Source organism: Cricetulus griseus, chromosome 8, assembly GCF_003668045.3.
Source record: "Cricetulus griseus strain 17A/GY chromosome 8, alternate assembly CriGri-PICRH-1.0, whole genome shotgun sequence".
Taxonomy (NCBI): domain Eukaryota; kingdom Metazoa; phylum Chordata; class Mammalia; order Rodentia; family Cricetidae; genus Cricetulus; species Cricetulus griseus.
In genome coordinates, this window is record NC_048601.1 from 21,487,096 (window position 1) to 21,515,058 (window position 27,963).

The window sequence follows — 27,963 nt, forward strand, 5'->3', positions numbered from 1 at the left end:
TGGACAAGCCTTTAACTACTGTCCTCCACTGTTCAAGTATGGGAATTACAGCCATGCACAACCAAGCCCACTGTGAAAGGTGTGTGTGTGTGTGTGTGTGTGTGTGTGTGTGTGTGTGTGTGTGTATTTATATATCTATTTAACACTGATACAGGTAGGACTCAAGACATTCCATGAGCTGGAGTCCTGGACTGAATAAAAAGGAGAAAGTTAGGCGCCTGGAGAGATGTCGCAGTGGTTAAGAGCACCAGAAGCTCTAGCCAAGTTCAATTCTCAGCACCCAGGTCCAGTGGCTCTCAACTGTCAGTAACTCCAGCTTCAGGAAACCCAAGTCCTCTTTAGAAACCCAAGGGCACCCAAACATGAAAGTACCATACACACACAGCATTGGAGAGGCAGACGCAGGAAGATCTCTGTCTGAGGCTAGCCTGGTCTGTATAGCAAATTCTCCAGGGCAGCCAGTTACATAGTGAGACTCTGTCTCATAAAAAAAAAAAAAAAAAAAAAAAAAAAAAAAGTTGGAGAGATGGCTCAGATGTTATGACCGACTGCTCCTCCTAAGGCCCTGGATTCGATTCCCGGCACCCAGGCTCACACTCCCGTTACAGGGTTTCAGGCACTCTCTTCTGGCCTCCTGGGGGAACCAGGAACAAGCAGTACACAGACACACATGCAGGTAAAACATCCACATACATAAAGTAAAAAATAAAAATAAAAGGTTAAAGTGCTGGTTGGTTGGTAGCGGTACACACCTTTAATCCCAGCACTCAGGAGGCAGAGTTCGAGGCCAGCCTGGTCTACAGAGTGAGTTCCAGGACAGCCTCCAAAGTTAGAGAAACCTTGTCTCGAAAAACCAAAAAGCAAGAAAGAAAAGAAAAAAAGCCAGAGAGAAGGTAAAGTCATTTGCCCACCAAGCGTGCTGATCTGAGTTTGATCTCCAGGACTCACCTGGTGGAAGGAGAGAACCATTCTCACAGTTGTGTTCTCTCTCTCTCTCTCTCTCTCTCTCTCTCACTCACACACACACACACACACACACACACACACACACACACACACACAGAGGAAGCTAGGGACTTCACTAAGAACGAGCTTGAAGCAATTAGAAGGGAACACCTTGAAAACCAACTTCCAGGAACTCTGCCAGATGTCATGGCTTCCAGGGGCTCTGGCCTTTCTTGTTCTCACCTGGGATCTCCTTTTTCCCACTTTCAGAAAATGTGTAAGCACAGTTTTTCCCCCCTTTTCAACTCGTGGGAAATGTCTCAATTGGACTGTAGAGTAACAGAATTCTAGGAATAGGCAGACCTCAGAAGTCCTTTCACGGAAAGCAGCAAATGTTGGCTTTAACGCCACTGACCCGAGCGAGGCATAGAGACAGACCTTAAAGGACCGTCCTGTCCTGGTGGGTTCTCAACATCCCATTTCCTCCAAATTCACCCCAAGTCTCCCAGCTGTTTCCTCATAAAGCCAAACTCCAGGCGACTGGCCTGTGGTCTAAGCAGATGGGTAAGATAATAGGTGCTCCCTCCGTGTAGGAGGGGACTTAGACGCGGTCGGGTCCTATCACCCTGTAGCATCTCCCCCGGCCCCTGCAGACCCTAAAGTCCAGCTCGTTTAGATTTCCATGCACTCCCTTGGGCCTTGGGGCAGGATTCCCAATCTCCGCCTCGCCATCTCCCTGGAATTTTCCACTGCAGCTGCCTCGGCTCCCAGACACCCCTCCCTGGGCAAAATTCCCGGCTCCCTCCGCCTCCCCTTCCCTAATCACACCTCATTCCCACCCCCAGCCGTGAGGCCCAGCCCACGGTCCAGCCCACTCCCCAGGGTCCGTCCCACACCTCCCGGTAACCCCGGTGGCCCCATTTCGAGAAACGGGAAACCAGGCCCTATGTGACAGGGTGACCTAGAGGGTCCCAAGCTCTTTCCTGAGCGGGAGAGAAAGGACAGTTGAGGGGCTCGTCCCCAGTAGGGCTGGAGTGGGGGGAGTGGCCCTCCGCACATCCCCTTATAAGGCAGGGCGAGCAGTTAGGATCCAGGATTGGCTGATTCAAATGAGCATTCCACCTGGCAACAGGGTTTCTATTGGTTTTCAGGAAAAATAGGAGGAAGGTGGATGGAGGTTGTTGGTGGCGGTGATTGGAGGGGGGGGATGGGAGTGGAGGTGACCGGAGTTGAGGGCGGTTACCAGGGCAACAGGGTAAGAGCCCAGCAGGGTGTCCGAGACAGCAGGCGGGGCTGGGAGGTGGAGTAAGAAGGCAAAGGAAAAAAAAAAAAAAAAAAAAAGAAGGCGGGAGAGGAAAGAGACCAACCCAGAGGGAGCGAGACTGGGGGGGGAGTTGGGGGGCGGGGGGACAGATGAAGCCCGAGAGGACACAGAGATGGAATATGGTGAGAGGTCGCTAAAGACATCAGTCACTCGAGTCTGAGAAGCGCATTGAAAAGGGGAAATGGAAAGATCTCAGAGAAAAGGTGGGCCGAATCCTGCCAGGAAAAAACCAGGGTGGGGCTCCCCGATTTATGAGACCAAGACGGAGAAACTGAATAAAGAGTCAGAGCAACCAGGAGGTGTGTACAAGGGACCAAAAGATGGTGTGTGTGTGTGTGTTGACTCACTCACATGCTAAGTGACGGTGGAGATCAACAATGGCTATTTTTTTCCCCTAATTTTTATGAGGGTGACAAGATGTCTCACTGTGTTGCCCAGGATGCTTTCAAACTAACGGCAATCCTCCTGCCTCAGCCTCCCAAGTGCTGGAATAGGTCATCTGACTCAAAATGTCTTTATTAAGAAAATGCAAATGCTTGGGAAAAGGCGAAGAGTAATGATAAAGACAAATACGAACATGTACACACAACCACACACCAAAGACAATCTTTTCCCAGAGCCCAGCCCTCTATTATCACCGTATTTCTGACCTCAAATCCATATCCCAGCCCCTGACCCCTTCTGAAATCCCAGGTTCTCAAAATGGTCCACAGATGCTGAGCCTGAGGTGTGAGGAGCTGAAGACGTGTGCAATAGGGTGTGGCTGGAACTCCAGGTGTTTGCAAAGAAGGCCATGAGAACACAGAAAGGCCGGGGAAGACGGCAGCAGGGAGAACAGCAAAAGGGCAGAGAGTGGGAAATGAGCTAAGTGTGTAGGGCCAGGTGACTGAGTCAGGTAAGACAACGGTGTTGCCTGGGGAAAACAGAGAGACGCACGCAAGCACGCAGCAGAAGGAATGAGATTTAATGGTTCGAAGGGAGAGAGGTCTTGGACTGTAAGAAAGAAGGGAGTTGAAGAGAAACAGGAGGACCTGGCAAATAAAAGTGAAGTGAGCCATGAGTCAAGTAAGAATAAAGAGGCACACGAGGAGACCAGAGGCCTCTGACACCCCTCAGATCAAGGAAACGGACGGGAAGGAACCCGCCAAGGCCCACAAATGCCAGGTCCAGCCGATGAAAGGCCCAGGCTGTCCTTTGCACTCTCCCTGTCCTCCTCAAGGCCACCTGGAGAAAGCGGACAAGAGCGAGAAAGGGAAGTGGCTCCTTGGCCTTCTTCCTCTTCTTCCAGCTTTTGGTTTCTCAAATACCTGCCCAGCCTCTCCACCCAACGCCCCCCACCCCTCTCCTCCCTTTAGCAAAATCTCAGGGCTTTGAGGTCAGCAGGAGTCTGGCCACCTCTCCAGCACGCCCCCAGGAGCCAGACTCCAGCTCGCAGGCAGTAGGCTGGCATTTGGAGCGGTGTCTCCCCGCTGGAACCCCACCCCTTCCCACCTCCTCGCCCCACTCGGCTCTCTCCCGAGCCGTCAGTCTCTCCATTCCCCCTCCTGGTCCCGTCCTTCCTCCCGCCCCTCTCGCTCTCCCGCCCTTCGCTTTCATCCTCCTATCCCCACCTCTCCAACCTCCTCTTTCATCCCCCTCCCCTCTCCTCTCCTCCCCGCTCCCGCCTGCCCCACCCCTGGGAAGCCCCTCCCGTCGGGCAGCGCCGCCTTAAAAGCGGGTTCCCTTCCCGGGGGCGGCAGCGGCTGGTCGGCGGCAGCTCTGCTGGTGCGGGGGCGGCGAGCGAGACCGAGCGACCGCGACCGGAGCGCGCCGGCCACCGCCCGCATCACCCTCCCGCTCGCCCGCCCGCCGCCGCCCTCCGGACGGCCGCAGCCCTGCGGGTCTCGGCTCGGGACCCACCCCGCCCCACCCCGCGCGCCTCTGCCGCCTCTTGCAGAGAGCCAGCTTGCCGAGCGGCCGTCGCTGCCGCTGCCGCCGCCGCCACCGCGCCAAGTTCCGGCCGCGGCCACCCTCCGCCGTCCAGGGCCCTCCGTCTCGGCCCGGGACCCCGGCTCCCCGCCAGCCCCGGCCCCGGCACCATGTCGGAGAAGAGCGTGGAGGCAGCGGCCGAGCTGAGCGCCAAGGTACGGGCAGGGGCGGCGGCGGCCCCGGCAGCCGGGCGGCCCGGGATCGGCGCGGCCGTTCGCGCCCGGTCGCCCCCGACGGCCCCGAGCGGCCCGGAGCCGGGTCCCCACGGACCCCGCTGCGCCCTCCCCCCCTCCGCCCGCTCGCTCGGAGCCCGGCGCTGCCTGCCCCGCTCGGCGCCGCCAGCGCCCCTCTAGCGGCCCAGCGCGCGGTGGCTCGGGCCTCGCCGCCCGTCCCCGCCATCCCCACCCCTCTCGTGCCCCGCCGCGCCCGTCGCGGCCCGGTCCGCCCGCCCTCCCTCCCTCCCGTCGGAGCGCGCGGCGCGTCTCGCCTTCCGGGCCCGGTGTGCGTGCCGCGGCTCCGGGCCTCTTTCCACCATGACCTCACCTCTCCTCCGCTAAGCGGTTTGGGAGCCTCGAGTGTAAACAGGACTCTCGGGGGAGGCTACTCCTCGGCCCCTCCCCTCGCGGCCCGACCGTCTGTGCGCGATCCCGGAGGGCTGCGCCTCTCCTGCACCCTCTTTCTGCCCATCCTCCCCTCCCTCCCTCCCTCCCTCCCTCCACCACCGACTTCCAGTTTTCATTTTTATCGCCTCCCCTCGTGTAGAATTCCTAAGAAATCAGAAAGGTGGAGAGAATAATAGCCTTCGAAAAAAGCCGAAACTCAGCATCGCTTGACCATACGTCAAGCCGCCTTTGCTCGCAGCAGCTGCCTTTCCCGGCCTCATCCGTTTGCCCTTGTCTGTCTTCCAGCCTTCCTCTAATTTCCCCAGGGAAACTGTGGAGTGTCGCTTAGGGAAATTAATGCGGCCAGGCTTGGGGGCTGGGAGCCTAGCCTTTTTTGGGGTGGGCTGTATAGTTCTGGAGGCTCAGGTAGAAGGGGGGAGTCTAATGGCGTGAAAGGCAGTGGGAGAGGGGGGCCGTGTGAGATCTGGCAAGGTGTGCCTGTGTGGCCCTCCGGTGGGTTGCGCGGCGGCATGTGACTTCACTGAGTAGGCGTCTTTGTATGTCTGAGATCCAGCGAGTGTGTGGGACTGCCCGTGTGAGTTACATGTGTGCTTGTGGAGACTGAGATGTTCCGGAGGCATGTCGCCGCTTTGTGAGTGCCGAGTGGCTACACTGTGCTCCTGTAAGACTGTGCCAGAATGCCCAAACATTGGGCCATGTGTCTCCAGAGCGCGTGGGCGCTCCCCTGTAGATGTGTGAGTTGGTGTTAGCTTGCGTGAGCTTGTGTACCCGTGTAGAGGCCAGAGAGCTGCTTAGCACTGGGCAGGTCACATACCCCCCTGGCACAGAGATCATGGAAGGACAGTGACCAGAAGGACAGGACCCAGGAGGAGAGGGGCCAGCCCTGTGGACTTCGGTCCCTGGTATTCTCCCTCCCTTCCCCTTACCCCTCCGTCAACTGCGATGGGAAACTCACGCCAGGGCCTGACTCCAGCTAAACTGCCTGGGCTAGGATGTAAGGAAAAGCTCACCTGGTAGTACAAGCCCAGACCCACCATGTGACAGAAATGACAACAAAGCAGAATAAGAAGAAACCTGCCTGGAGTGAGAGGGTCAAGTTCTCCAAAAGGGAGAACAGAGCCGAGTGTCTCCAGGCCAGTCGTTTGGCACCAAGTCCCTCTTCTACCCGGTCTTGTTCTAGAAAGGACACATCCTTCTGGGGTGATCTACTTAGGAAAACTCTAACCCACTTGGGATCCTGCACGTAGAGTTGGACACGGACATTAGATAAGAGCATAGGAGAATGTGCACCTGCCAGGGAGTGTGATAGGCAGAAAAGTAGAGTCTACATGGCATAGGGAGGCCGGGATGCCCAGAGGGGCTCACCCACAGGCGCATCTCCTCTGTCGGATAGAACAGGGCTTCCAGCAATGCTGGGATCTTGGAATGGAGGGGAAAGACAGCCTGGTGGGAGGGGCCTCTGGACAGGTAACTCCCCCATCCCATCCAGGCACAGACATTATTCGCCGTGCTTTCTCCTTCCTCTGAATGTTTCTTTTAGCAGACTTTACCTTTATTTCCACTGAAAATGGCCATTTCTCCTCTTCCGCCATCCCAGTCCATATCCCATGGTAGGGAAGAGGAGGGCACACTGTCGCTGGGTTTAGGAACGGATGTGGGAATAGGCTAGGGTGATCTTCACGTCCCTGTGCTGTTCGGCCAAGTAGGAACAGGAGGATTAGGGAGACACAGACAGGGAAACAAAGGCCTTAGAAGCTGAAGGGGAAGCTGGGAGGATGCCCAGGGGAGAGAGTACTTAGGCAAAGGCCCCTGAGGTAGACAAAAGGCAGAGCAGGGCAAGCAGAGAGGGTGTAGGGGGTGGGGCATCGAGGCTGCCAGCAGATGGGGGATTTGCTTTGTGGAGCTGAAGTCTTAGGGCCAGGGGAGGTTTGGAAGAACTTGATGGGGTGGGCGCCTCAGCTACTCTTGGCTGCTTGCTCCCCTTTTATCATCGCTTTCCCACTCCCCTTGGGTCTTGCGGTAGGAGGTCTCTGCCATCAGCCAGTAATGACCCAAATTCAAGGGCCTGAGGACTACGTCTGTTGCACCTTAGGCTGTGGCCACCATCACTCAACACCTTTGACCTAGCTGCAGAGTTGGAGAAACAGGCTGGGGTACTCGAGGGCTGCATCATTAGTGCTGAGAGAAAGGTGACCTTCTGCCTTACAGGACCTGAAGGAAAAGAAGGAGAAAGTGGAGGAGAAGGCTGGCCGGAAAGAACGGAAGAAAGAAGTAGTGGAGGTAATGGATGGAGACAGATTCCATTTGCCCCAACATCCTTCCTCCCTCGCTCCTACCTTCCTGGGGGTGTTGGGGTCCTGCCTTTCTCTTGATCTCTCCTCATTCCTTCCCTGAGTCCTTCCATCATCCAGTGAGTGGCAACACAGCCATCCTGACAGGGCTCCCTGTCTTGATCCCCACAGGAGGAGGAGAACGGAGCTGAGGAGGAGGAAGAAGAAACTGCTGAGGATGGCGAGGATGATGATGAGGGGGATGAAGAAGGTAGGGAGGGGCAGGAAGGCTGGGCTGGGAAGGTTGGGGCTCAAAGGAGCAGAGTGAGGGAGCAGTTGAAGACAGAAGCCAGGCTGAGGGTAACCTTTGGGTCACTGTGGGTCTGTGCCCGGAGCCTCCCATCCTTCCCCAATGACTTGTTTCTGGCTCCTCAGATGAGGAAGAGGAGGAGGAGGAGGATGAAGGCCCTGTGCGGAAGAGAACTGCTGAAGAGGAGGTTTGACTGGGTCGGGACCTGAGGGACTGTCAAGAATATAGCAGGGGCTGGGTGCCCCTTGGATTTGGACCCAGGTCCTTGTGGCACAGGCAGGGGCTGGAGCAGGACCAGCAGGAGCAGGGGTGGTCTCCTTCACACAGCTACCTCAGCTTTTATCCTTTCCACAGGATGAAGCAGATCCCAAGAGGCAGAAGACAGAAAATGGGGCGTCGGCATGAGCCCCTGCCAGTGGGCTTGGGGATGGGAGGCCCCTCAGGTCCTGGAGGTGGGGCAGGAACACACAAGTACAGCCCCCCTTCTCCTGGCTCCCTGCTCTGGCCCTGCCCCAGAGCTGTGACCCTTGTCCTTCCGCCCAGTCTCTCGTCTCCATCTCTCCAGACACTGCTCCTCCGCCCTCACTGCCGTCGTTGCAGCTCCTGATCCACTCACCTGAGCTCCCCCGCCAGCCCTCACTTTGCCCCCCTGCTTTCCTTGTTCTTCCCTGCCTCCCTCACCATCCCATGTGTCCCGGTCCTTGGAAAGCCTCTCCTTACCCTCGGCACCCCAGCCTCTCAGCCTGCCCTTCTTTCTCCTGCCTGATCCCTGGGTCTCCCTCAGATTCCCTCCTCTCAGACAGCGCCAGGCCGGGGTGGGGCCGGGGTTGGGGCCAAGCCCCGAAGCTGCCCCCCTCCCCTTTTTGTATAATTTAATAAAGAAACGGTCGCGCTTCTGTTTTTAACCTGTCTCCTGATTTCCCAGAGTCCGGTCAGATCCTGAAAGGGTAGAGAAAGGGTGGCTGACCTCATAACCAGATCATAGGAGACACGATGAGACCTCCAGGGGTGGACTGGGAACCCAGGTCTGCCTCTGGGAGCTGACTTGTGTTCTGGGTTCCTGGGGATGCTCCTCAGTAATGCACACTAGCACGTGAACCCACACAAGATCTAGACACTGCTGAGCCCAGTGGAAAGCTACCAGCCCCCGTTGTGCTGAACCAGGCAGATAGAAAGTCTAGAAACAGGAAGTCCCGCCCCAAAGTGGAAGAGACTGGTAGGCTTGAGTCTGCTCGGCTAAGGTTTTGGAAAGAACTACCAAGCATGGACGTGTTTTGACATGTGGGGAGCAGAGTCCTCTTAAGCAAGGGAGGACTGCAGAGTTGCTTATCAAGTCTGTCTCCTTGTCACATGTCCTCTGATGTTCTCAGCTGGGCTGAGCTGGGGAGCAGGAGTCAGATCCCATTGTTTCAAGACAGTCTCACTGTACAGTCCTGGCTGGCTCCAAATTCACAGAGAACTGCCTGCCTCTGCCTTCTGGGTGCTGAGATAGAGGTCTTTTGTTGTTGGTGGTGTTGACACAAGGAACAGCTTACAGCCCACGATGTCTCTAAATTCACTAGGTAGCCCAGGCAAGCCTGATACTCATTTCATCCCTCCCCCCACCTTCCAAAATATAGGATTACAGTTACGTGCCACCTCTCTTGACTCCTCAGTTATTCTTGAGTTTGCTCTGCTACAAGATTTCTGCATTATTCCATCTCTATAAACCCCTGCCTTCATTTTTCAGCACAGAGTCTTTAGGTGTGTGTGGGGGGGACTTTGAAGATGGTAAAGTATCCTATCATCAGGAGAGATAACTATCTGATGAACTCATCAGTTACTAGTACTTGCTGCTCTTTCAGAAGACCCGAGTTTGGTTTCCAGCATCTAGATTGGGCAGCTCACAAGCCACCTGTAACTGTAGTTCCAAGGAATGCACCACCCTCTTCAGGCCTCTGGGCATTCATACACAGGCAGCGTTCATGTCAGTAGAAATAAATCTTTAAAACAAGTATACCATCATTATCCTCTTCTAGAAGATGAAAAGCCACTACAGGATGCAAACAGGGTTAGGACTAGGGCATGCCCCCTAACCTTGACAAGCTGTTTAGTGCCTGTGGGCCTCAGTTTCCTCATTGTATTTTCACAAGTTGCTTTATGGAAAATGTGTCATACTATAAGTAGCATAGAGTGAAGATTGACACCATGTAGCTACTATCCTCTGCCACCAAGCCCTTCCTCAGACCTGCTAACTTGTGGTATGGTGACATTTCCTGTGTACCTGTCCAGGAGATGCTGAGGCTAGGCAGGCAGTCCTCTCGGGGGCAGTTCTTGGAAGTTAATGGGAAAGATTTGCCAAGAAGAAAGTGTGACTGTGGGGACATAGGAGGCAGCTTAGAGTTACAGCTGTCATTCTAGGCAGACGAGCTTAGCAGAGAACCCAAGAGGGGAGGGGAGAGGACTGGGGGGGGGGGAGAGATGAAGAGGGGGCGGTGGGGAGACCCGAGTCGGAGGAAGTAAACAAGGGGAGCGCCACAACAGACACTGAGGGCCCTGCTGGGAATCGGCCCCCGGCCCCCTCACTCTTTCCACTGCGAATCGAAACCCAGAGCCCTGGGCTGGGGGGCGGGCGGTGGGGAGGGGAAGTGGGGAAGGTGGAAGGGAAGGCCTGGGCCAGGGCCGCAGATCAGCATCCCAGCTCACTCAGTGGCCTTGTCTCCACTCTGCTCTCTGCCCCCGGCCCCAGGGGTGTGTCTCCCCACCACCCCCATCTAGCCTGCTATTTTTGCTCTCCAACTTCTGGTCTTTGGTCCTCCTGCTGTCTCTCCAGACAACCCCCTCCTGGTGATCCTCTTTACATTCTTTCTCTGCCTTTCCTCCCTCCTGTAGAACACTTTTTTTTTCCCCTCCCAGGACCCCTTTCTGACCTCCCTTGGAGAGCTGGGGAGGCCCAGGCCATAGAGGAGATGAGCCAGGCTCTGCTCCTAGGCCTATTGCTTCTGAGACTGCTGTGGGAAGATCCAGGTAAGACGGGAGTTGAGGAGAAGCCAGCAGGGGACCTCTATGACCTGTGTCTAGTTCTGTGGTGGTCTTCTAATGCCTTTTTTAAGGGGCAGTCCTTCCAATCCCAAAGCTGCCTCAGTCTCCCAGTCGAGGAATGATGTTTCTGTCTTGGGAACCTCAAGGCCTTTTCTCTATTTTCAAATCTTTGGCTCATAGCCCTTGGCCTCTCTTTTGCTTCACTAGTCGTGGCTTCAGAGACTGGGAAAGAGGACTCCGTGGTGTGGGCCCAGGAGGGGGCTCCTGTCCATCTTCCTTGCAGCCCCCAACTCCCCCACCAGAATCCCAACCTTCTGCGAAGAGTATGGGTCACTTGGCAGCATCAACCAGATGGGTATGCACCCCAAAGTTGGGCAACGGATCCTCCCAATTCGGTTTTAATGGCATTCTGATAAAACCCCATCCAAGCCAGTTTTGTCCCCTCTGTGTGTCCCTCTGAAGCCAGCAGCTCAGTTTCCTCACACAGCCTTCCTGTGACTTCTCTGCAACCTGAGGTCCATAGTCGGCGACCTCTCCAGTAGCAGTTGGAAGTGGGGACAGGGGTGGAGGGGGGAGACTGCAAATGGTCAAGCGCTCTCTTAGGCCGGTTGCCTTATCCTTAGAGTGTTTGGAGTGCATCTTCCTTATGGCTTTTTCAAATTGCCCCGGAATTTCTCAGTCCTGTTCTTCCTGCCCTCCACCAGTGGCCAACCCGCTCCCACCTCTGTCCTTGACCATCTCAAGGGGATGCCCTCGCCCGGGAGCCCGGCACCCCGTCGTTACACGGTGCTGAGCATGGCTCCAGGAGGCCTGCGCAGCGGGAGGCTGCCCCTGCATCCCCGCGTGCAGCTGGAGGAGCGCGGCCTCCAGCGCGGGGACTTCTCGCTGTGGTTGCGTCCAGCCCTGCGCGCCGACGCTGGCGAGTACCACGCCGCGGTGCGCTTCCCGGACCGCACCCTCTCGTGCCATCTCCGCCTGCGCATCGGCCAGGCCTCGAGTAGGTGGGGCGGGACAAAGGGAGAGGGGCTGGGAAGCTGGTCCCTGTCGCCCCGAGGCAGAGGCAGAGGCAGGAAGAGCTGTGGCAAGGGTGGTGCCTTAGACCCCGCCTGTGGGCCTCCAGAAGTGTTCAAGAAGGGGTGGCCGCTTGATGGCAGGGTGGAAAGTGCCCCTCCCGAAATGCCTGCCTCTAGGCGGGGGTGAGGGGGGCTACGGAGGAATTGTGTCACACACCCCGGGTCCCTTACCCCCACCTACAGCCGGAGTGCCCTCCCTGGTGGAGGTAGAGGTGGGAGGGCAGCACCTTTACTTCGGGGGTCTAGAGTGATTCATTTATGACATCCGTAGCTCATCCTCAGGCAAGGTGTCCCCCAAAAACAGACCAAGTAAAGTGGAGGCAGGAGATAGTGGAGAGGAGTCCCAGGTCTCTTGGAGATCCTTGTTAAGCAGCATCAAACACTGAGTTGGAAAGGGAGACCGACTGTATGGAGAATCGGAACACAATGTCCCTGTGTCCATGAGTTCTCAGCTTGGTTTGGCTGGCTGCATTGACAAAAGGGTTTCCATCTAGTCGACTCATCGGTCCTTTTTTACTTCCTCACAGTGACTGCCAGTCCCTCGGGACCCCTCAGGCCGTCTGATTGGGTCATTTTGAACTGCTCCTTCAGTCGTCCTGACCGCCCAGTCTCTGTGCACTGGTTCCAGGGCCAGAGCCGAGTTCCTGTCCAGAAGTCTCCCCATCATTACTTAGCTGAAGGTTTCCTCTTTCTCCCCCAAGTCAGTCCCCTGGACTCCGGAACCTGGGGCTGCGTCCTCACCTACAGAGATGGCTTCAATGTCTCCATGACATACAACCTCAAGGTTCTGGGTAACTCTCCCAAGCCGTCATTACTCTTGACCACAACCCACCCCCTTCCTGCCCCCCCCTCGCCTGACTCATGCATCCCCCCAAGCAGGTTCTCAGCTGCAGGGTCACTTCAGATTGGGGTGTCTCAGTGTGGCATGCCTTTCCTCTGTGGGAGTCTTAGCTGCCACCTCTCACTGTAGTTTGTCCATTAGCTGTCTATCCTGATAGCCTTTGGTCTCCTGCTGGCTCAACACAGCATGGGTTTTCCAGTTTCCCTGGTCTGTCTGCTTCATTCTGTTTCTTTGTGTTACAGCCAAAGTACCTCCTTCACCCTCTGCCTGCCTGGCCTGCCTATCTTCCTTCCTTCCTTCCTTCCTTCCTTCCTTCCTTCCTTCCTCCCTCCCTCCCTCCCTCCCTCCCTCCCTCCCTTCCTTCCTTCTTTCCTTCCTTCCTCGAAATTCCTGCCCTCTATTGCACTGCGTAACCACCCCTGGGCATTGATCTTGGCTTTTCCTTTTCCAGGTCTTGAGCCCCTGGCTCCTTTGACAGTGTATGCTGCTGCAGGTTCTAGGGTTGAGCTGCCTTGTCACTTGCCCCCGGGTGTGGGGACCTCTTCTTCACTCATTGCCAAGTGGACTCCTCCTGGGGGAGGCCCCAAGCACCTGGTGACCGGAAAGAATGGCAGTTTTACCCTTCAACTTGAGGCTGTGAGTCTGGCGCAGGCTGGAACCTACACCTGTAGCATCCATCTGCAGGGGCAGCAGCTCAGTGCCATTGTCACTTTGGCAGTCATCACAGGTCAGCCACAGGTGGGAAAGGAATAGCTTCCATTCCAGGGGAGAGAGCAGGGTGGGAGTGTTGGTTGGTCAGGGGCTGTACATATGTACTCCATGATGGGTCAATCGACTCAAGCTGTAACTTCTTTATAATTTTTATGAGAGACAGAGAGAGAGAGAGAGAGAGAGAGAGAGAGAATATGAATATGATGGGTGTATGTTTCTCAGCACACATGGAGGTCACAGAACAACTTTGGAGTTAGTCCTTTCCACCCACCTTTCTTTGAATTATAGGGATTGGATTTGGGATTCCAGGTTTGCATGGCAGGTGCCTTTCTCATGTGGCCCAGGCTGCTGTATCTTAGGATGGTCTTCAACTCCTGATCCTCCTTCCACTTCCCAAATGTTGGGATTACAGACAAGTACTACTGTGTCTGTCAAATTATGGGCTGGTTGTTTTTGTTTTTGTTTTGTTTTTCCTTTTCGAGACAGGGTTTCTCTGTGTATCCCTGGCCACACTTGGAGGTCCGACAAGCGCTGGGATTAAAGGCATGCACTACCATGCCGGATTTATGGGCTGTTTTTTTTTTTTTTTCCTTCACCCCAATGATAAAACAAAACAAAAAACAAAACTGAAACTGAAAATCTCCCCTTGAGTCACAAAATAAAAATCCCACTTCTTCTCTAAGGGACTCCCCTACTCTGAATTGGCGGGAGGTCTGAAAAGTTAGAAACAGATGATAAAAGCTCAGAGGAGGCAGCATGTATTCTCAAATCCTTGTTTGCTTGGTCTGGGGATTGGTTAAAGTTGTGGGAGTTGACCTGGATTTGGAAGGGGCTAATAAATCAGTCCCTTGTCAGTAAATATTTGTAAGGGTTTTCCAAGACAATATAAAAACAAAAACAGGCAAAAAAAAAAAAATCAGAAAGTATGTGTTCATTGATTGGTAGCTGTGAGCCATGATAATTAGCTGTGTCGGCGGTATTCACCTGTGGCCAATAACCGCACAGGAGGCGCTTAGTCACTGGTGAGACACTGCTGTAATCCCAGCACTTTGCGGGAGGATCAGGAATTCAAGTACAGAAGTGAGTTCCAGACCAGCCTGGGCTACTTGAGATCCTGTCTCAAAACAAACAAATGTTGATTACATGACTAAGTAAGCGAACTAACAAGCAACATATCTCTAGAATGTTAGCCCTGAATCCTACGTGCCTTTTCTATAACTCTGTCTAGGTACTGTGTTGACTCTACCCCTCAGCTTCACTGGGAACCTCATCTTCTCCCTTCAGTCTTTTTGCTTACTCAGCCTGTTAGTAAATCCATTGGAATTCCACACATCCCTAAACCTGCTTTGCCATATCCAGTCCGTTCTCAAAGCCACCCATTCTCCTGACCAGTGTAAATGGCCAGAGTCTTGCTGGCTAAATATCTGAGGCTCTGAGGTTGACTTTGAACTCCTGAAGTTGTGATCTTTCTGCCTCTACCTCCAAGTGCTGGGATTACAGTGTGACCCACCATGCCTGACCTCTGATGTCCCCCTCTTCCTCACTACCTTTTTTTATTTTTGACACAGTCTGATGTATCCCAGGTTGGCCTAAAACTCACTACATAGTGAAGGGTGGTCTTGAATTTCTAATTCTCCTGCAGCCACCTCCCAAGTGCTAGACAGACAGCCACCAAACCCAATTTATGAGATGTTGGGAATTGAACCCTGGCCTTCATGGTGCCAGGTATCTCTATCATCTAAGATAAACTATCACCAGCCCTCCAGTGTCTTCTAAAAGGTCAGCTGTGTTCAGCTACTCAGTGGGCTAGACACTGTCACTCCCGCTTTACAGAGAAGGAGTGGTCTCAAGGTCGCACCGCTGGGAAATGCTCAAATCAGGGTTTAAACTTGAAACTTGGGTGTCTGTGTCACCAGGTCCCCCAGTTTTGCCGTGCTCAGCAGGGTCAAGGCCCTTTACCATTTGTCTACTACCACCCCGTTTCTAGTTAACTTTGAGCATGCTCTGCTCGAAAATCAATCCGCTGGTTTACTTGTTCTGTAAACATTCAGGAACATGAAGTTCACCCAGGTACCTCAAAGCTGTGTGGCAGGCAGGGAAGTTGTGGGGCCTACTGAGCATTTTAGAAGAGAATAAGCTTGTGTGTATGTGTTTCTGTGTGAGTGAGTGTGTGCTCATGGGTTATCCAAGGAGATGAGGAGAAAGTGTTGGACCCCCTGGCTCTAGCATTACAGTTGATTGTGAGCTGCCAGGCGTGGGTACTGTGAACTGAACATGGGTCCTTTGGAAGGAAGCACAGTAAACTCTGATGACTTAGTCAGCTCTGAACCATCTCTCCCTTTTTATTTTATTTGAAAGTGTATTTTATAAAACTGGGTGATAGTGGCGCACGCCTTTAATCCCAGCACTCAGGAGGCAGAGGCAGGCAGATCTCGGCATTTGAGGCCAGCTTGGTTTATAGAACAGAGCAAGTTCTAAGATATCTTGGGCTATCCAGAGAAACCCTGACTCAAAAAACAAAACAAAAAGGCGGGGGTGGGGGTGGGTGGGTTGTAGTTGTGCAAGACTTTAATCCTAGCACTCTGGAGGCAGAGACAGACAGAGCTCTGTGAGTTTGAGGCCAGGGCTGTGATATAGAGAAACCATGTCTCAAACAAAACAAAACAAAAAGGTAAATGGGTATTTTTCAGGCTTGTACATCTGTGGCTAGTGCCCACAAAAACAGAAGAGGGTATCAGTCCCCTAGATCTGGAATTGCAGACAAGATTGTGAGCTACCAAGTGGGTGTTGGGAATCAAACCTAGGTCTTCTGGAAGAACAGCAAGTACTCTTAATCACTGAGCCATCTCTCCAATCTTATTTTCTTTTAAAAACAAGGTCTCACATAGCTCAGGCTGACCTTGAATTCAATGTGTACTGGATCTTTAACCTCTGATTTTCTCGTGTCTACACCCAGTTTATGTGGTGCTGGGGACTGGACCCAGGGACTCATACACTTTAGGGCAGCTTCCTGCCAACTGAGGTACACCCCCGGCATGCAAATTTTACATGTGGTCTTCAGTACCAGTTGGAGTTTATATGGTGTCTTGAAGGGTTGGGAACATTTTGAGTAGGGGAAACAATCAAACTAGAGCATTGTTTTAAGATTCCCATGGCCAGCTGGGACACCCCTGTGATCCCAGTACTTACGGGATGGAGGCAGAAGGATCTGGAGTTCCAGGTTATCTTTGGCTCCATAGTAAGTTCAAGGCCAGCTTGAGCTACATGAGACCCTATCTCAAAAACACACAACAAAACCAAAGATGAATTTATTCATGACTTATGCTCTCTTCCCCCTGAGGTTTTGCCAGCCAGATCTCCAATGCAAATAGGTGACAGAGATATGGCATTACAACTTTGATAACATTCAAGGGGTCAAGACCCCCATGGGAGCTCTTCCTTCTAATTTTTCAGTGACTCATCAATCCTTGAGGTTACCTGGCTCCCGGGGGACGCTGACGTGTGAGGTAACCCCAGCATCTGGACAAGAAAGATTTGTGTGGCGCCCCTTGAACAATCCATCCAGGAGTTCTCCAGGCCCCAGGTTGGAGATGCAGGAGGCCAGGTTCCTTTCCGAGTCTTGGCAATGCCAGCTGTATCAGGGGCAGAAGCTTCTTGGAGTAGCAGTGCACATTGCAGAGTCTGGCCCAGGTCTGAGGCTCTAAAATGCCATGGCCCCAACTCCACAGCAGTCACCTTGGTTGTCTTCCAAACCCTCTACCCCCACCTCTTCTCCTTCCCAGTCAGGGACCTGACTTCAAGCTCTCTAGGCCTGACCTATTTCTGTCACTCACTAGCAGAATGATCCTGGACAAGTCCCTTAAACTCTCTGACCTCATTGTATCTGTAAAGGAGGAGGGTGTAGCAGGGTGTCCTTCTTCAGCCCCCGACCCTATGTCTGATCCTGTGCTTCCTTCATAGGTGCCCGGAGTGCAAGGAGAATCTCAGGTGACCTTAAAGGAGGCCATCTCTTTCTCCTTCTCATCCTTGGTACCTTCTCACTGTTCCTTTTGGTGACTGGGATCTTTGGATTTCACCTATGGAGAAGACAGGTGAGCCAGGGACAGAGCTCCCTCTCCTCAGACTTCAGAATGCTGTGTGAGACCCCTTCCTCGATGAAGAAAACGATAGTGAATTCTGAGTATGCTCCCAGAGCCTTTGTACTGGGAATGCCTTGTAGCTGGGGAGTTTAAAGAGGCTAAAAGAACGCCCTGGGCCAGATGGGGAAGGCTGGAAAGAAAGCAGTAGGACTCAGTATTCGTTCTTTTTCCTTCCTCCTTCATTCTCCCCTCCGTTGTCCTCCACTGCTGTCTCCATCTTTCCCCACAGTGGCTATGGAGAAGGTTTTCCGCCTTAGAGAATAGGATCCACCCACCTCCGGCTCCCAGTAAGACAGAGGAGCTGGAGCGAGAACTGGAGACAGAGATGGAACAGGAGCCCGAGCCCGAGCCGGAGCCGGAACGGGAGCAGGAGCCACAGCTGGAGCCAGAGCCCAGGCAGCTCTGACCCAGAGCCCAGGCAGCCAGCAGAGCTCAGCAGCTCGGTTCGGAATAAACCCCCTGTCAGCAGCAAGCTGGAGTGCGACTCTTTCTTGTCCAAGGACGGTTCCTGTCTCTCCCAGCCACTGGGGGCTCCCTTCTCCCACTCCAGCCTCCCAACCTACTTTCTCCAGCCAGTTTTTCTCCTCATTCCCTTTTCTGTTGCTTGCCTCTTTGTTTCTCTTTCTCTGTTGCTCCCTTTCTCCCGAGTAATCCTTTTTTTCCCCCCACCGAAGCTCCAGAGATCCCTCACTTCTTAGCTCTGTGGCCCTTTGCCCATGTTCTACCCACATTTTGCTGGCTGTCCTGGTCTCCTTTATATTCTTGTCCCTTTGGCCCACACCAAGCTCAGCTGCCCTTGAGAACTGTGCTTGGACTCCTCACTACAGTGAAGGGAAACACAGGCAGGCAGGCACATGCGCGCGCGCGCTCACACACACATGAGCCGGCCATGTGAAGCCCTCCAGGAGATGGGGGGCCTCCTAATCTTTCTGGGTAACCAGCTGACGTTGCTACCTCTGTCCCATCCCCCATGTTTGTCATCCCCGGGTGACTTTTCTGGTCCCAGGCATGACAACACACTGCCACCTAGTGGTCACTACTTGTCACACCCCAGAGGAGGTCACTGGACCAGCTGCCGCAGGCCCGACACCTAACACTGCAGTAGGCAAGATGGAGCTTAGCTTATGGTGTACACTCCGGGTGTGCAGAATTGAGTGTACCCCCAGCATCTGCCACATGTCTTATGTATCCTGCAGAAGAAGGACTAAATAATACACGGTTCAGGAAATGCAGCCCTGGTCCTGGCAAGGTTGTAATCCAAGAATGACAAAGGGAAGGGCTGTAAACAAAGGCCACAGGCAGGGAGAGACACAACCGGCAGGACAGCTGGGTATTGCTGCAGCAGTGGGAATCATAAGTCCTGGGTTCTCGTTCTATTACTGTTGGTGAGGTTGTTGGGAATCTCTTTGAACCTTTTGTTTTTTAACCTATTAAATGGGACAATGGCCGGGCACAGAGGCTTGCATCTGAAGTCTCAGCTGCATTGGAGACTGAGGCAGGAGGATCCCCTTGGGTCCAGGACTGTTGGGCGAACATGGGTAACATAGTGAGACCCCATCTTTAACAAAACAGATATGGAGGTGTCTGCCTGTAATTCCTGCATGTGAAAAAGCCAGCTACCTAGCAAGTTCGAGGCCAGCCTAGGCAACATCAGACCCTGACTCAAAAGTAAATTAATAGACTGCAGAATTTAAAAAAATAAATTAATCAAACGCAAGAGTGAGGGAGCCTGCAGGAGGCTCGTGGTGGCATGTGGTGGCATATATATTGCTGTGACAAACACCTATCAGGTGTTTGTGCAAAAACAGGAGGTTGAAGACCTCTGTCTCTGTGGACACACAAGGGCCAGAGACGTGGAAACAGAGAATGAAAAGTAACACTATTACTTTGTGTTGAACCATAGGCAAGGGGGAGCCCCTGATGCCTGAATAATGAGCCATTTAAGGCAATCTGAGGTTCTGAGGCTCAGGATCGTGGTTGGAATCTTGAGATGTGACAGGTGGCACACCTTTAATCCCAGCACTTGGGAGGCAGAGGCTGAGACCAGCCTGGTCTACAGAATTCCAGGACAGCCAGGCCTACACAGACAAACCCTGATTCAAAACAAAACTAATTAATTAATTAACTAATTAATAGGATCCTGGGCACGGCGGGGCATTCCTTTAATCTCAACACTTGGGAGGTAGAGGTAGGGAGATTTCTGTGAGTTTGAGGCTAGCACGATCTACAGAGTGAGTTCCAGGACAGCGAGGGTTACACAAAGACACCCTGTTACAAAAAATACACAAACAATTATTTTAATTAATAGGCCAAGTGAGAAGGGGCAGAGGGTAAAGGAGAATGCCGTTCCAGGTTGGTGAAAAGTTAGGAGACAAGGCTGGAGAGATGGCTCAGTGGTTAAGAGCACTGGTTGTTCTTCCAGAGGACCCGGGTTCAATTCCCAGCAACCACATGGCAGCTCACAACCGTCTGTAACTCCAGTTCCAGGGGATCTGAAACCTTCACGCCAATGCACATAAAATGAAGTTAAATTAATAGAGAAAAATAAAATTAGGAGACTTCCAAATACTCTTTAGGACTTCACTTTATAGGGTGCTTGTCCTTATACTTCCTTTCTGTGCCACTGTTTCCACCTGTCACAATGCAAGAGTTCCAACCACGATCCTGAGCCTCAGAACCTCAGATTGCCTTAAATGGCTTATTATTCAGGCATCAGGGGCTCCCCCTTGCCTATGGCTCAACACAAAGTAATAGTGTTACTTTTCATTCTCTGTTTCCACGTCTCTGGCCCTTGTGTGTCCACAGAGACAGAGCTCTTCAACCTCCTGTTTTTGCACATACACCTGGTAGGCTGTTTGTCACAGCAGTATATATGCCACCACGAGCCTCCTGCAGGCTCCTTCACTCTTGTGTTCAATAATTTGCTCTCCTGCCTAGAGCTAAATTCCCTGACAAAGTTATCTGAGGCAAATGCCCACCTGGGCCTCCATACTCATCACAGTGCGAGGTCTCAGGTCCTACCCAGACTTGGAGGACGTTGACTGAGGCCCAGACACAGCTGCTGAAGTGGCTTTCTTAGCAGCCCTGCTTCAGACCTTCTTCCCATGGCCTCAGGGGAAGCCACCATGTATTCACGGGGCAGGGGTTTCCTGGAAAGTTCTGTGGGTGGCATTTTTTGCTTTGTACTAGATAATAACCTATGCCCTTTGGGTTTATGAGAGGAGTTGTCATAGGTTCACTAGGGCTCATGCAAGGACTTCCCCGTCTCTTTTATGAAGGGGAGAAAGACAGTGTGGAGGGACACCTTGCTCCTGTGTCTCCCACAGAAGAAAAAGGAAAGGACAGAGCAAGAGAAGCTGGGGCCTTGGGTATAATTTGCTGTGGGGTCTTTCTTGGGGGGGGAATGTTCCTGCTCCCACTCCCCCCCCACAAAGCCCCACCCTCCAGCCAGCAGGGTAGCTTCTACCCGTTTCTATGTCCGCTCAAGGTCTTTGGGAGCTGGGTTAGTTTTTTAGGTGTCCCCAAGTGGTTGTTTGTTTTTGTGGGATTAGAAATGGAACCTACCAGTTTATCTATAAGCCAGTGCTCTGGGCTGGGAGCCTGGAGGGGAAGGGATGTGACGAGGAAATTTGCCTAGGGGGATTTAGGGGGTAGGTGGGGAATCACCTCAGAAGCAAAGTGTGTATATTATAGCTATCTATTGCTGCAATTTAAGAGTCACCCCCAAACTTGATAATCCTCACATGGCCAGAAATCATGCTAGCTGAACAGGACTGGTACAGGGTCTGTCATGTGGCTGCTCTAAGGCATGGCCAAAGCTGTGGTCAAGGGCAAGCTTGGCCTGGGCTGAGGGATCTGCTTCCTAAAAGGCTCACTCAGGTGGCTGAGGGCCAGAGGCCTCAATTCTCCCTCTTTAGTGCTCGGACTGGCAGGATGTGCCATGGCAGCTGGCTCCCCTGTGACTGGCAGGATTGATAAGACCAAAGCAATCTGTCTCATCACCTGATCTTGAAAGTGATAGGCCATCACTTTTGCCCTTGTGGAAAGATCTCATAGGCCAATTGTGATACAGTATAGGAAGGGGCAAGATAAGGATTTGAACCAAGGGAAGTGGGATTTCTGGGGCCACTTATAGCCTGGCTGTCACGAGGTAGCAGTGCTTGAATGTCAGACAGCCCAAGAGAGGGGAGGGGCATCTGATTATCCTCCGTCCCTGGCCTTCTCATGGACCTGGTGGCCTCCTCCATTATCAACTATCCAGATGTGCTGGAGGCTAATGACGGGCAAGCCCGGCAATCAGGAGGCTAGCCTGTGCACATCCAGACCGCTGGCCACTGCTCCTCCCACCTCTGAACTTGTTTGCTGGCTTCCATGGGTCAGAGCCTAACCGAGTTTTCTGCACTACATTCCCCAACCAAGCCAAGGTGTTGGGGTTCAAATTTGAGTCCTCGATTTTACTCTTCTGCAAAGAAAACAGAACAAAGGCCTCTAACCCTTCTGAGCCCCACCCTAAGATGGGAATGAGGTTGGGGTGGGGGATGGGTTCTATCAACTCTACTCTGTGGATGACAGTTTCTCCAAAGGGTCACAGGTGTCAGCTGGCTGAGCGTCAACTGAGCTCTGGGATAGGCTACTCCTATCTTCTCATGGCTAGAGGAGCCTCTGGGAGTCACAGAAAGTGGCCATGGGGCTTAGGAAAATGTGGCCTGGATGGAGGTGGAATTCCTAGATACAACTTCCAAGGAAAATCCTTGTAACCCCACCCAGCTACCCACCCATGCCCACCCCCCAGCTACCTTAAAATAGTGTTTGTGCTGCAGCAGATGGTTCCTGTAATGAGGTTACCACAGGGCTGCACCTGGTGCTCTACTTCCCTAGGCCTCAGCTCCAATACACTGGTCTCTAGTGTTCTGTTGGTAGCCTCTCATAATGAGGGGGGTGGGGGAAGGCTCTGCTTCCCATCTCCCGTTCTCTCCCTTTGGCTACTTCCCCCTCTTCTAGCCAGGAAGAAGCATAGCATCCAAGCAGCAAAAACAGCTCCAACGAAGACCTAGGAATCTGTGGAAATTAAGATCCAAGTTTACCCTCATGGAAAGCAGCAGACACTCTTTGTAACGTGAGGGTTGTAAGCTGACCCTGGTGGCTCGGTGCCTGGTCCTCTGACTCAGACGCAGAGGCAGGAGAAGCTCTACTCCCTGGCCGGGCAAAGCTTCTTAGTGATATTATCTCAACAAAGCAAAAATAAAAACAAACAATCAAAAAAAAAAAAACCATGTGGAAAGCCTTTCTACAATTTTACTTCTGTGGGACTAAGGATCGGACCCAGGATCTCACACATGCTGGGGAAATGCTCTTCCACTGAGCTGTCCTCAGCCACATTCATTTTGAGGCAGTGTCTGACGATGTAGCACCCGGTGGCCTACAACTCCTGTTCCTCTAGGCCAAAGCTCCCAAGGACTGGGATTACAGATGGGACCCACCTCATCCAGCTTCTTCTATTTTTTAATTGACTTTGAGCTATCAAAACACTAAAAATACATTTATTAAGCTGGGTGTGGTACTGTAGGCCTTTAATCCAGCATTCAGGAGGCAGAGTTGACTAAAATCTCTGAGTTCGAGGCTAGCCTGATCTGTAGAGTGAGATCCAGGACAGCCAGGGTAACACAGTGAAACCCTTTCTCAATAAACCAGGAAAACAAACAAAAATAAAAACAAACTCCCGACCAATTAGTGAGAGTACCTCCTGTGTAATGTGTTGGTACATATACATGCTACATAATATTTAGATCAGGGTAATGGGGCTATAGAGTTGGCTCAGTTATTAGGATCACTGGCTGCTCTTCCATCAGACCTGGGTTTGATTCCCAGCACCCTCATGGGGGCTCACAACTACCTGTAGCTCTGGTCACAGGGATTCAATGTCCTTCACTGACCTCTGAGGGCACCAGGTACAAACATACTACACAAACATACATGCAGGCAGAACACTCATACATACGGAATAATAAAGATAATAAATCTAAATCAGGGTAAACATATGTCCATGTGGTGATATTTTGTTTATGATCTAACAACTAAAGCTTGCCTGAAGATCAGAGTGCAAAGCTAGACCGACTAGTTAGCCATAGAGGCCAGGCAGTGGTGGCTCACGCCTTTAATCCCAGGACTCAGGAGACAGGCAGATGGATCTCTGTGAGTTCAAGACCACCCTGGGCTACATCAGAGTGAATCTGTCTAAAAGAGAAACAGTTCACACCTTTGATTCCAACATTAGAGAGGTGGAGACAGAGAGATATGGCTGGGTGGAGAGAAGACTATAAAGCAGGGGGAGGCAGGAACTTACAGAGGCTGGGGTTTGGTGGAGAGCAGTGCTGTCTGGGGACAGGATCGCCCCTTTGGTCTGATCATTGGTAGAGTTGAGAACTCTCTAGTAGCTTGGCCACTTTGCTTCCTTCATCTTCAGCTTTAACCTCAATATCTGTCTCTGGATTTTTATTATTTGTGCTATGTATCTACTCCAAAGATTTATCATTTCTTCACAGGGAACATCTTGTTTGTTTGTTTTTCTTTTTCAAAACAGGGTTTCTCTAGGTAGCTCTGGCTAGAACTCACTCTGTAGACCACGCTGGCCTCTAACTCAGAGATCCACCTGCCTCTGCCTCTCAAGAGCTGGAATTAAAGCCCATGCCTGGCCATAGGGAATTTTGTTTGTTTTTGTGAGACAGGATTCTTCTGTGTAACTTTGGAGTCTATCCTGGCATTCGCTCTGTAAACCAGGCTGGCCTTGAAGTCACAGAGATCTGCCTGCCTCTGCCTCCAGAATGTTGGACGACCAACACCCGACATAGGAAACTTTAAAAATTTTTTTCTTCTAAATTCTATTGGTCTTGAACTTGTAATCCTATCTCTGTCTTCCAAGTACGGATTGCAGGCTGTGCACCAGGTCCAGCTTCCTATAGCCCTCTGAAATGTGGAGTGCATTAGGATTGCCTGTTATCACCTTTGCAGAACTCCTCCTCCTCCCCACTACCCTTCCACACTCCTCCTCCCTGCTCCCCCTTCTCTCTCCTCCTCTCCCCTGCCTCCTCCTCAGCTTTGGATAACCTTGATTCTACCTTCGATGTCTATGAAATCAACTTTTCTTTCCTTTCTTCCCTCCCCTGTCTCCTTTCCTTCTTTGCCAGTGCTGGGGATTGAACCCAAGGCCTTCAACATGCCAGGCAAGTGCTCTACTCAGACCAACTTTTGGAAGTTGCACAGTGAGAGTGCTTTCCTAAACCTTCAGAGGTGAGGCTCCAGGTGACACTCAGCCCCAGAAACAGTGGATGGGACTGTCATTCTCCTACTGTGGGAGAACATCAATCACCGTTGCTTTGTGTGTGAGAGAGCTGGCTATGTGGACCAGGCTGGCCTTGAACTCACAGAGATCTGTCCATCTCTCCACCTGCCTCCTGACCCTGAGTCTGGAACTAAAGATGTGCACACTGGTCCACCACTTTATTTTTTTAAGATTTATTTATTTACTCCGTATGCATTGTTCTGCTTGCATGTACTCATGCAGGCCAGAAGAGGGCACCAGATCTCATTATAGATGGTTGTGAGCCACCATGTGGTTGCTAGGAATTGAACTTCGGTCCTCTAGGAAGAGCAGCCAATGCTCTAAACCACTGAGCCGTCTCTTCAGCCCCATTTTTTTTTTTTTTTTTTGAGACAGGGTCTTAGTATGCCACACAGCATCTCTGAAAGTCTCTCACCCTGTGTAGCCCAGGATAGCCTTGAACCTGAGCTAATTCTCCTGCTTCAGTCTTATGGATGCTGAGATTATAGGCATGAACTACCACATCTGGTTCCCAGCCCATTTGTGTTTTGTGTATGGGTGCCTGCTGTGTGTGCAAGCACACGATCACATGCAATCACTTTGGAGTCCAGAGGGCTGATTTGGGCATCCTTCCTCAGGAGCTGTCCACCTTGCTTTTGTATTTGTTTTGTTTGTTTGTGACAGGGTCTCACTGGGTAGCCTTGGCTGACTTGAAGTTTGCCATCTAGACCAGGGTGGTCTCAGACTCCCAGAGATCCACCTGCCTTGGCTTCCCAAGGACTGCAACTAAAGGTATGTGCCACTCAGCTGAGCCTCATAGTGTTTTCTGAGGCAGGGTATCATACTGAGGCTTGCTCATTGGATTAGGCTGGCTGGCCAGAGCCCAAGGATGCCCCCCTCCCATCTCTGTCTCCCTATTGTGTGCTACTGTTGTGCCTAAATTCTGAACCCCAAAATCACCCACCAAGAGCCCCATTTCGATGCAAAAGCAATGAGTCTTTTTATTATTGCAGTTGTTTAACGAGCTAATCCCATTAGCTTGGGCATTTCATCCATCCATCATGGCTGGGAAAGACCCTGAGAAACCACGAGACAAGGACCTTATAGGGCAGTGTAAGGGGAGTGTCTAGGGGTACCCACAGGCTCAGGATGGTGTGCTTCCAGGCTTGGAGGACCCGCCTTGTGTTGATTGGTCAACTGGTTATTATGGCCCATAGGCCCTCCCAGGACGGTTGCTATGCTCTGCACATCACTGTTGTGCATTTTTATATAAAACACACCCAGAGACGTAAAGCACAGCCCTACCAGCTAACTTCTGATTGGTTCCTTGCCACGAGGCGGGCATCTGGCCTCCTAGTAACCAAGCAAGGTCAGGCAAGCACGTGTTCGCTGTTATGGCTGCCAAAACTGGGGTTGGTCCCTTCACTACCACACTAACTTACAATATGGGTGGGGTGGGGGGGCAGACTCACATCCTTATGCTGTTTGCAAGCTTTCTACTGACTGAATCTCTCTAGGACCCTCAGCTCAAATCTTGTTTTTGCTTTTTGAGACAGGGTTTCTCTGTGTAGTTCGGGCTGTCCTGGAACTTTGTAGACCAGACTGACCTTGAACTCAGAGATCCACCTGCCTCTGCCTCCCAAGTGCTGGAATTAAAGGTGTTTGCCACCACTGCCAGGATCAATTTAAAAAAAAAAAAAGGGGGGGGACTGGGCATTGGTGGCGCCCTCAATCTCTGTGAGTTCGAGGCCAGCCTGGTCTACAAGAGCTAGTTCCAGGACAGCCTCCAAAGCTACACAGAGAAACCCTGTCTCGAAACAAAACAAAACAAAACAAAACTAAAAAAGGTCACACTGACCCAGTTTCTGTATCTATGCTCGGGGAAGGGTGCCCAGGTCCTGCCATTCTTGTGAATAAATGTCAGTCATACAAAGCCTATAGCAAAGTCATCTGTTCACCACGGACCTTTCTTTCTCTTTTCTTTTCCCCTCTGGAAAGCCCCTCAGGGGAAACGGGCTTTAGATGCCCTCAACTCCCAGGAACCCCTTGGCACAACCAGCCACAGCCCCACAGTACAGAGTCAGCAGGCTGACAGGTCCCTCCTTGGCCCGTAGTTTGCAAACTGGTGAGTCTGAAGCTAGAGCCAGGCCTGAGAACAGTTTATTTATATATTTTTTAAAGATTTTATTTATTTATTTATTTATTATGTATACAACATTCTGCTTCCATGTATATCTGCACACCAGAAGAGGGCACCAGATCTCATAACGGATGGTTGTCAGCCACCATGTGGTTGCTGGAAATTGAACTCAGGACCTCTGGAAGAGCAGTCAGTGCTCTTAACCTCTGAGCCATCTCTCCAGCCCCGGAAACACTTTATTTGATCTACCCAGTGGCATTACATAAAAACTTTTTTGACATCATTAAAATAAGGAGATATTACATAATACCTGATTTTCTGCTCTCAGAACTTTGGCAGAGCTGGCAACTCTAGGCTGACAATTCTGTCATTTGATACGAGTTCTACTACTGAGTAGGCCATGGCAGTGCAAACCCATAATCCCAGCACTTGGGAGTAGAAGGCAGGGTGACGGTGAGATCAGGATCATCCTGGTGTGGGGAGTGGTTTCCATGCCAGCCCAGGCTGCATGAGAACTTGTCTGAAATAAACCAGCATCCACTATTGGCTCAGCTGAACCTATGAAGATGGCTTCTGCTCTTCCTGGATGAAGTGGGTACCCTCTGGCTTTCCTTTGTTCCCACTGAAAGGTTCAGGCATTATGCTGGCCCGCCCCTGTTACCTGGCGGAATCCACTCAGGCAGAACCCTGGTCAGCCAGGGTTCCATGGGAACTGAGTCTGCACGCAGGTGTAGAGGACCCCTTTAAAAGACAGAGCCCCGCCCACTTACACTCTGTTCTCTTACGCTCTCTCTTTCCAGCGGTTGACCCCTCTCTCCTCTTTCTTACTCTCTGCCTTGCTCTGTTCTTCCCTTTCTCTCCCTCTCGCTTTCTGGCCCTATGATAAACGTATCTCTTGTTCTCATGCCTCAGCTTGCGCCTTATTTCTTATAATTTAAGCGGAAATCTAACACCCACCCTTCCCTGTGGTGCTGCAGCCAACTCATTCACATCTCCTTCACCTAGCACACTCCTAGGCCCTTAGGTTGGAGACTTGCTGCTGTAGACCAACCTTTTTCATTCATTCACTCACTCACTCACTCACTCATTCATTCATTCATTCATTCATTCATTCATTCATTCGCAAATGGCTAGAACCTAACAATCTGCTCCCACTGCTCTGTGTGATGTGTGTGTGTGTGTGTGTGTGTGTGTGTGTGTGTGTGTGTGTGTGTGTAGGAAGTTATGGTGTTTAATGAGGACAGAATTTAGGTGGGGAACATGAAAAACTTCCAGTGGTA

General features: G+C 52.0%; 2 protein-coding genes across 2 annotated transcripts; both read left to right on the forward strand.

The window, feature by feature from the left end:
* Positions 1–2,152: 2,152 nt before the first annotated feature.
* LOC113836941 (enhancer of polycomb-like protein 1) lies at positions 2,153–8,345 on the forward strand. Its single transcript, XM_027428400.1, has 6 exons — positions 2,153–2,200; positions 3,712–4,392; positions 7,069–7,140; positions 7,323–7,401; positions 7,566–7,627; positions 7,795–8,345. Exons 1-6 carry the CDS (start codon positions 2,153–2,155, stop codon positions 7,843–7,845), a joined length of 993 nt encoding a protein of 330 aa, XP_027284201.1. The 3' UTR covers positions 7,846–8,345.
* A 1,592-nt stretch (positions 8,346–9,937) lies between these two features.
* Lag3 (lymphocyte activating 3) lies at positions 9,938–17,697 on the forward strand. The gene is made up of 8 exons (XM_027428263.2): positions 9,938–10,446; positions 10,669–10,816; positions 11,166–11,458; positions 12,062–12,325; positions 12,827–13,102; positions 16,540–16,776; positions 17,047–17,177; positions 17,455–17,697. Exons 1-8 carry the CDS (start codon positions 10,389–10,391, stop codon positions 17,629–17,631), a joined length of 1,584 nt encoding a protein of 527 aa, XP_027284064.1. The 5' UTR covers positions 9,938–10,388; the 3' UTR covers positions 17,632–17,697.
* The last annotated feature ends 10,266 nt before the right edge of the window (positions 17,698–27,963 follow it).

Bases quoted from the DNA above. Each gene is read 5' to 3' on its own strand.
- Lag3 (XM_027428263.2), top strand. From the start codon at position 10,389: ATGAGCCAGGCTCTGCTCCTAGGCCTATTGCTTCTGAGACTGCTGTGG. The intron at 10,447-10,668 runs GTAAGACGGGAG...TTGCTTCACTAG, and splicing joins ACTGCTGTGGGAAGATCCAG to TCGTGGCTTCAGAGACTGGG. The intron at 13,103-16,539 runs GTCAGCCACAGG...CTAATTTTTCAG, and splicing joins CACTTTGGCAGTCATCACAG to TGACTCATCAATCCTTGAGG.
- LOC113836941 (XM_027428400.1), top strand. From the start codon at position 2,153: ATGGGAGTGGAGGTGACCGGAGTTGAGGGCGGTTACCAGGGCAACAGG. The intron at 4,393-7,068 runs GTACGGGCAGGG...TCTGCCTTACAG, and splicing joins CGGCCGAGCTGAGCGCCAAG to GACCTGAAGGAAAAGAAGGA. The intron at 7,628-7,794 runs GTTTGACTGGGT...TCCTTTCCACAG, and splicing joins AGAGAACTGCTGAAGAGGAG to GATGAAGCAGATCCCAAGAG.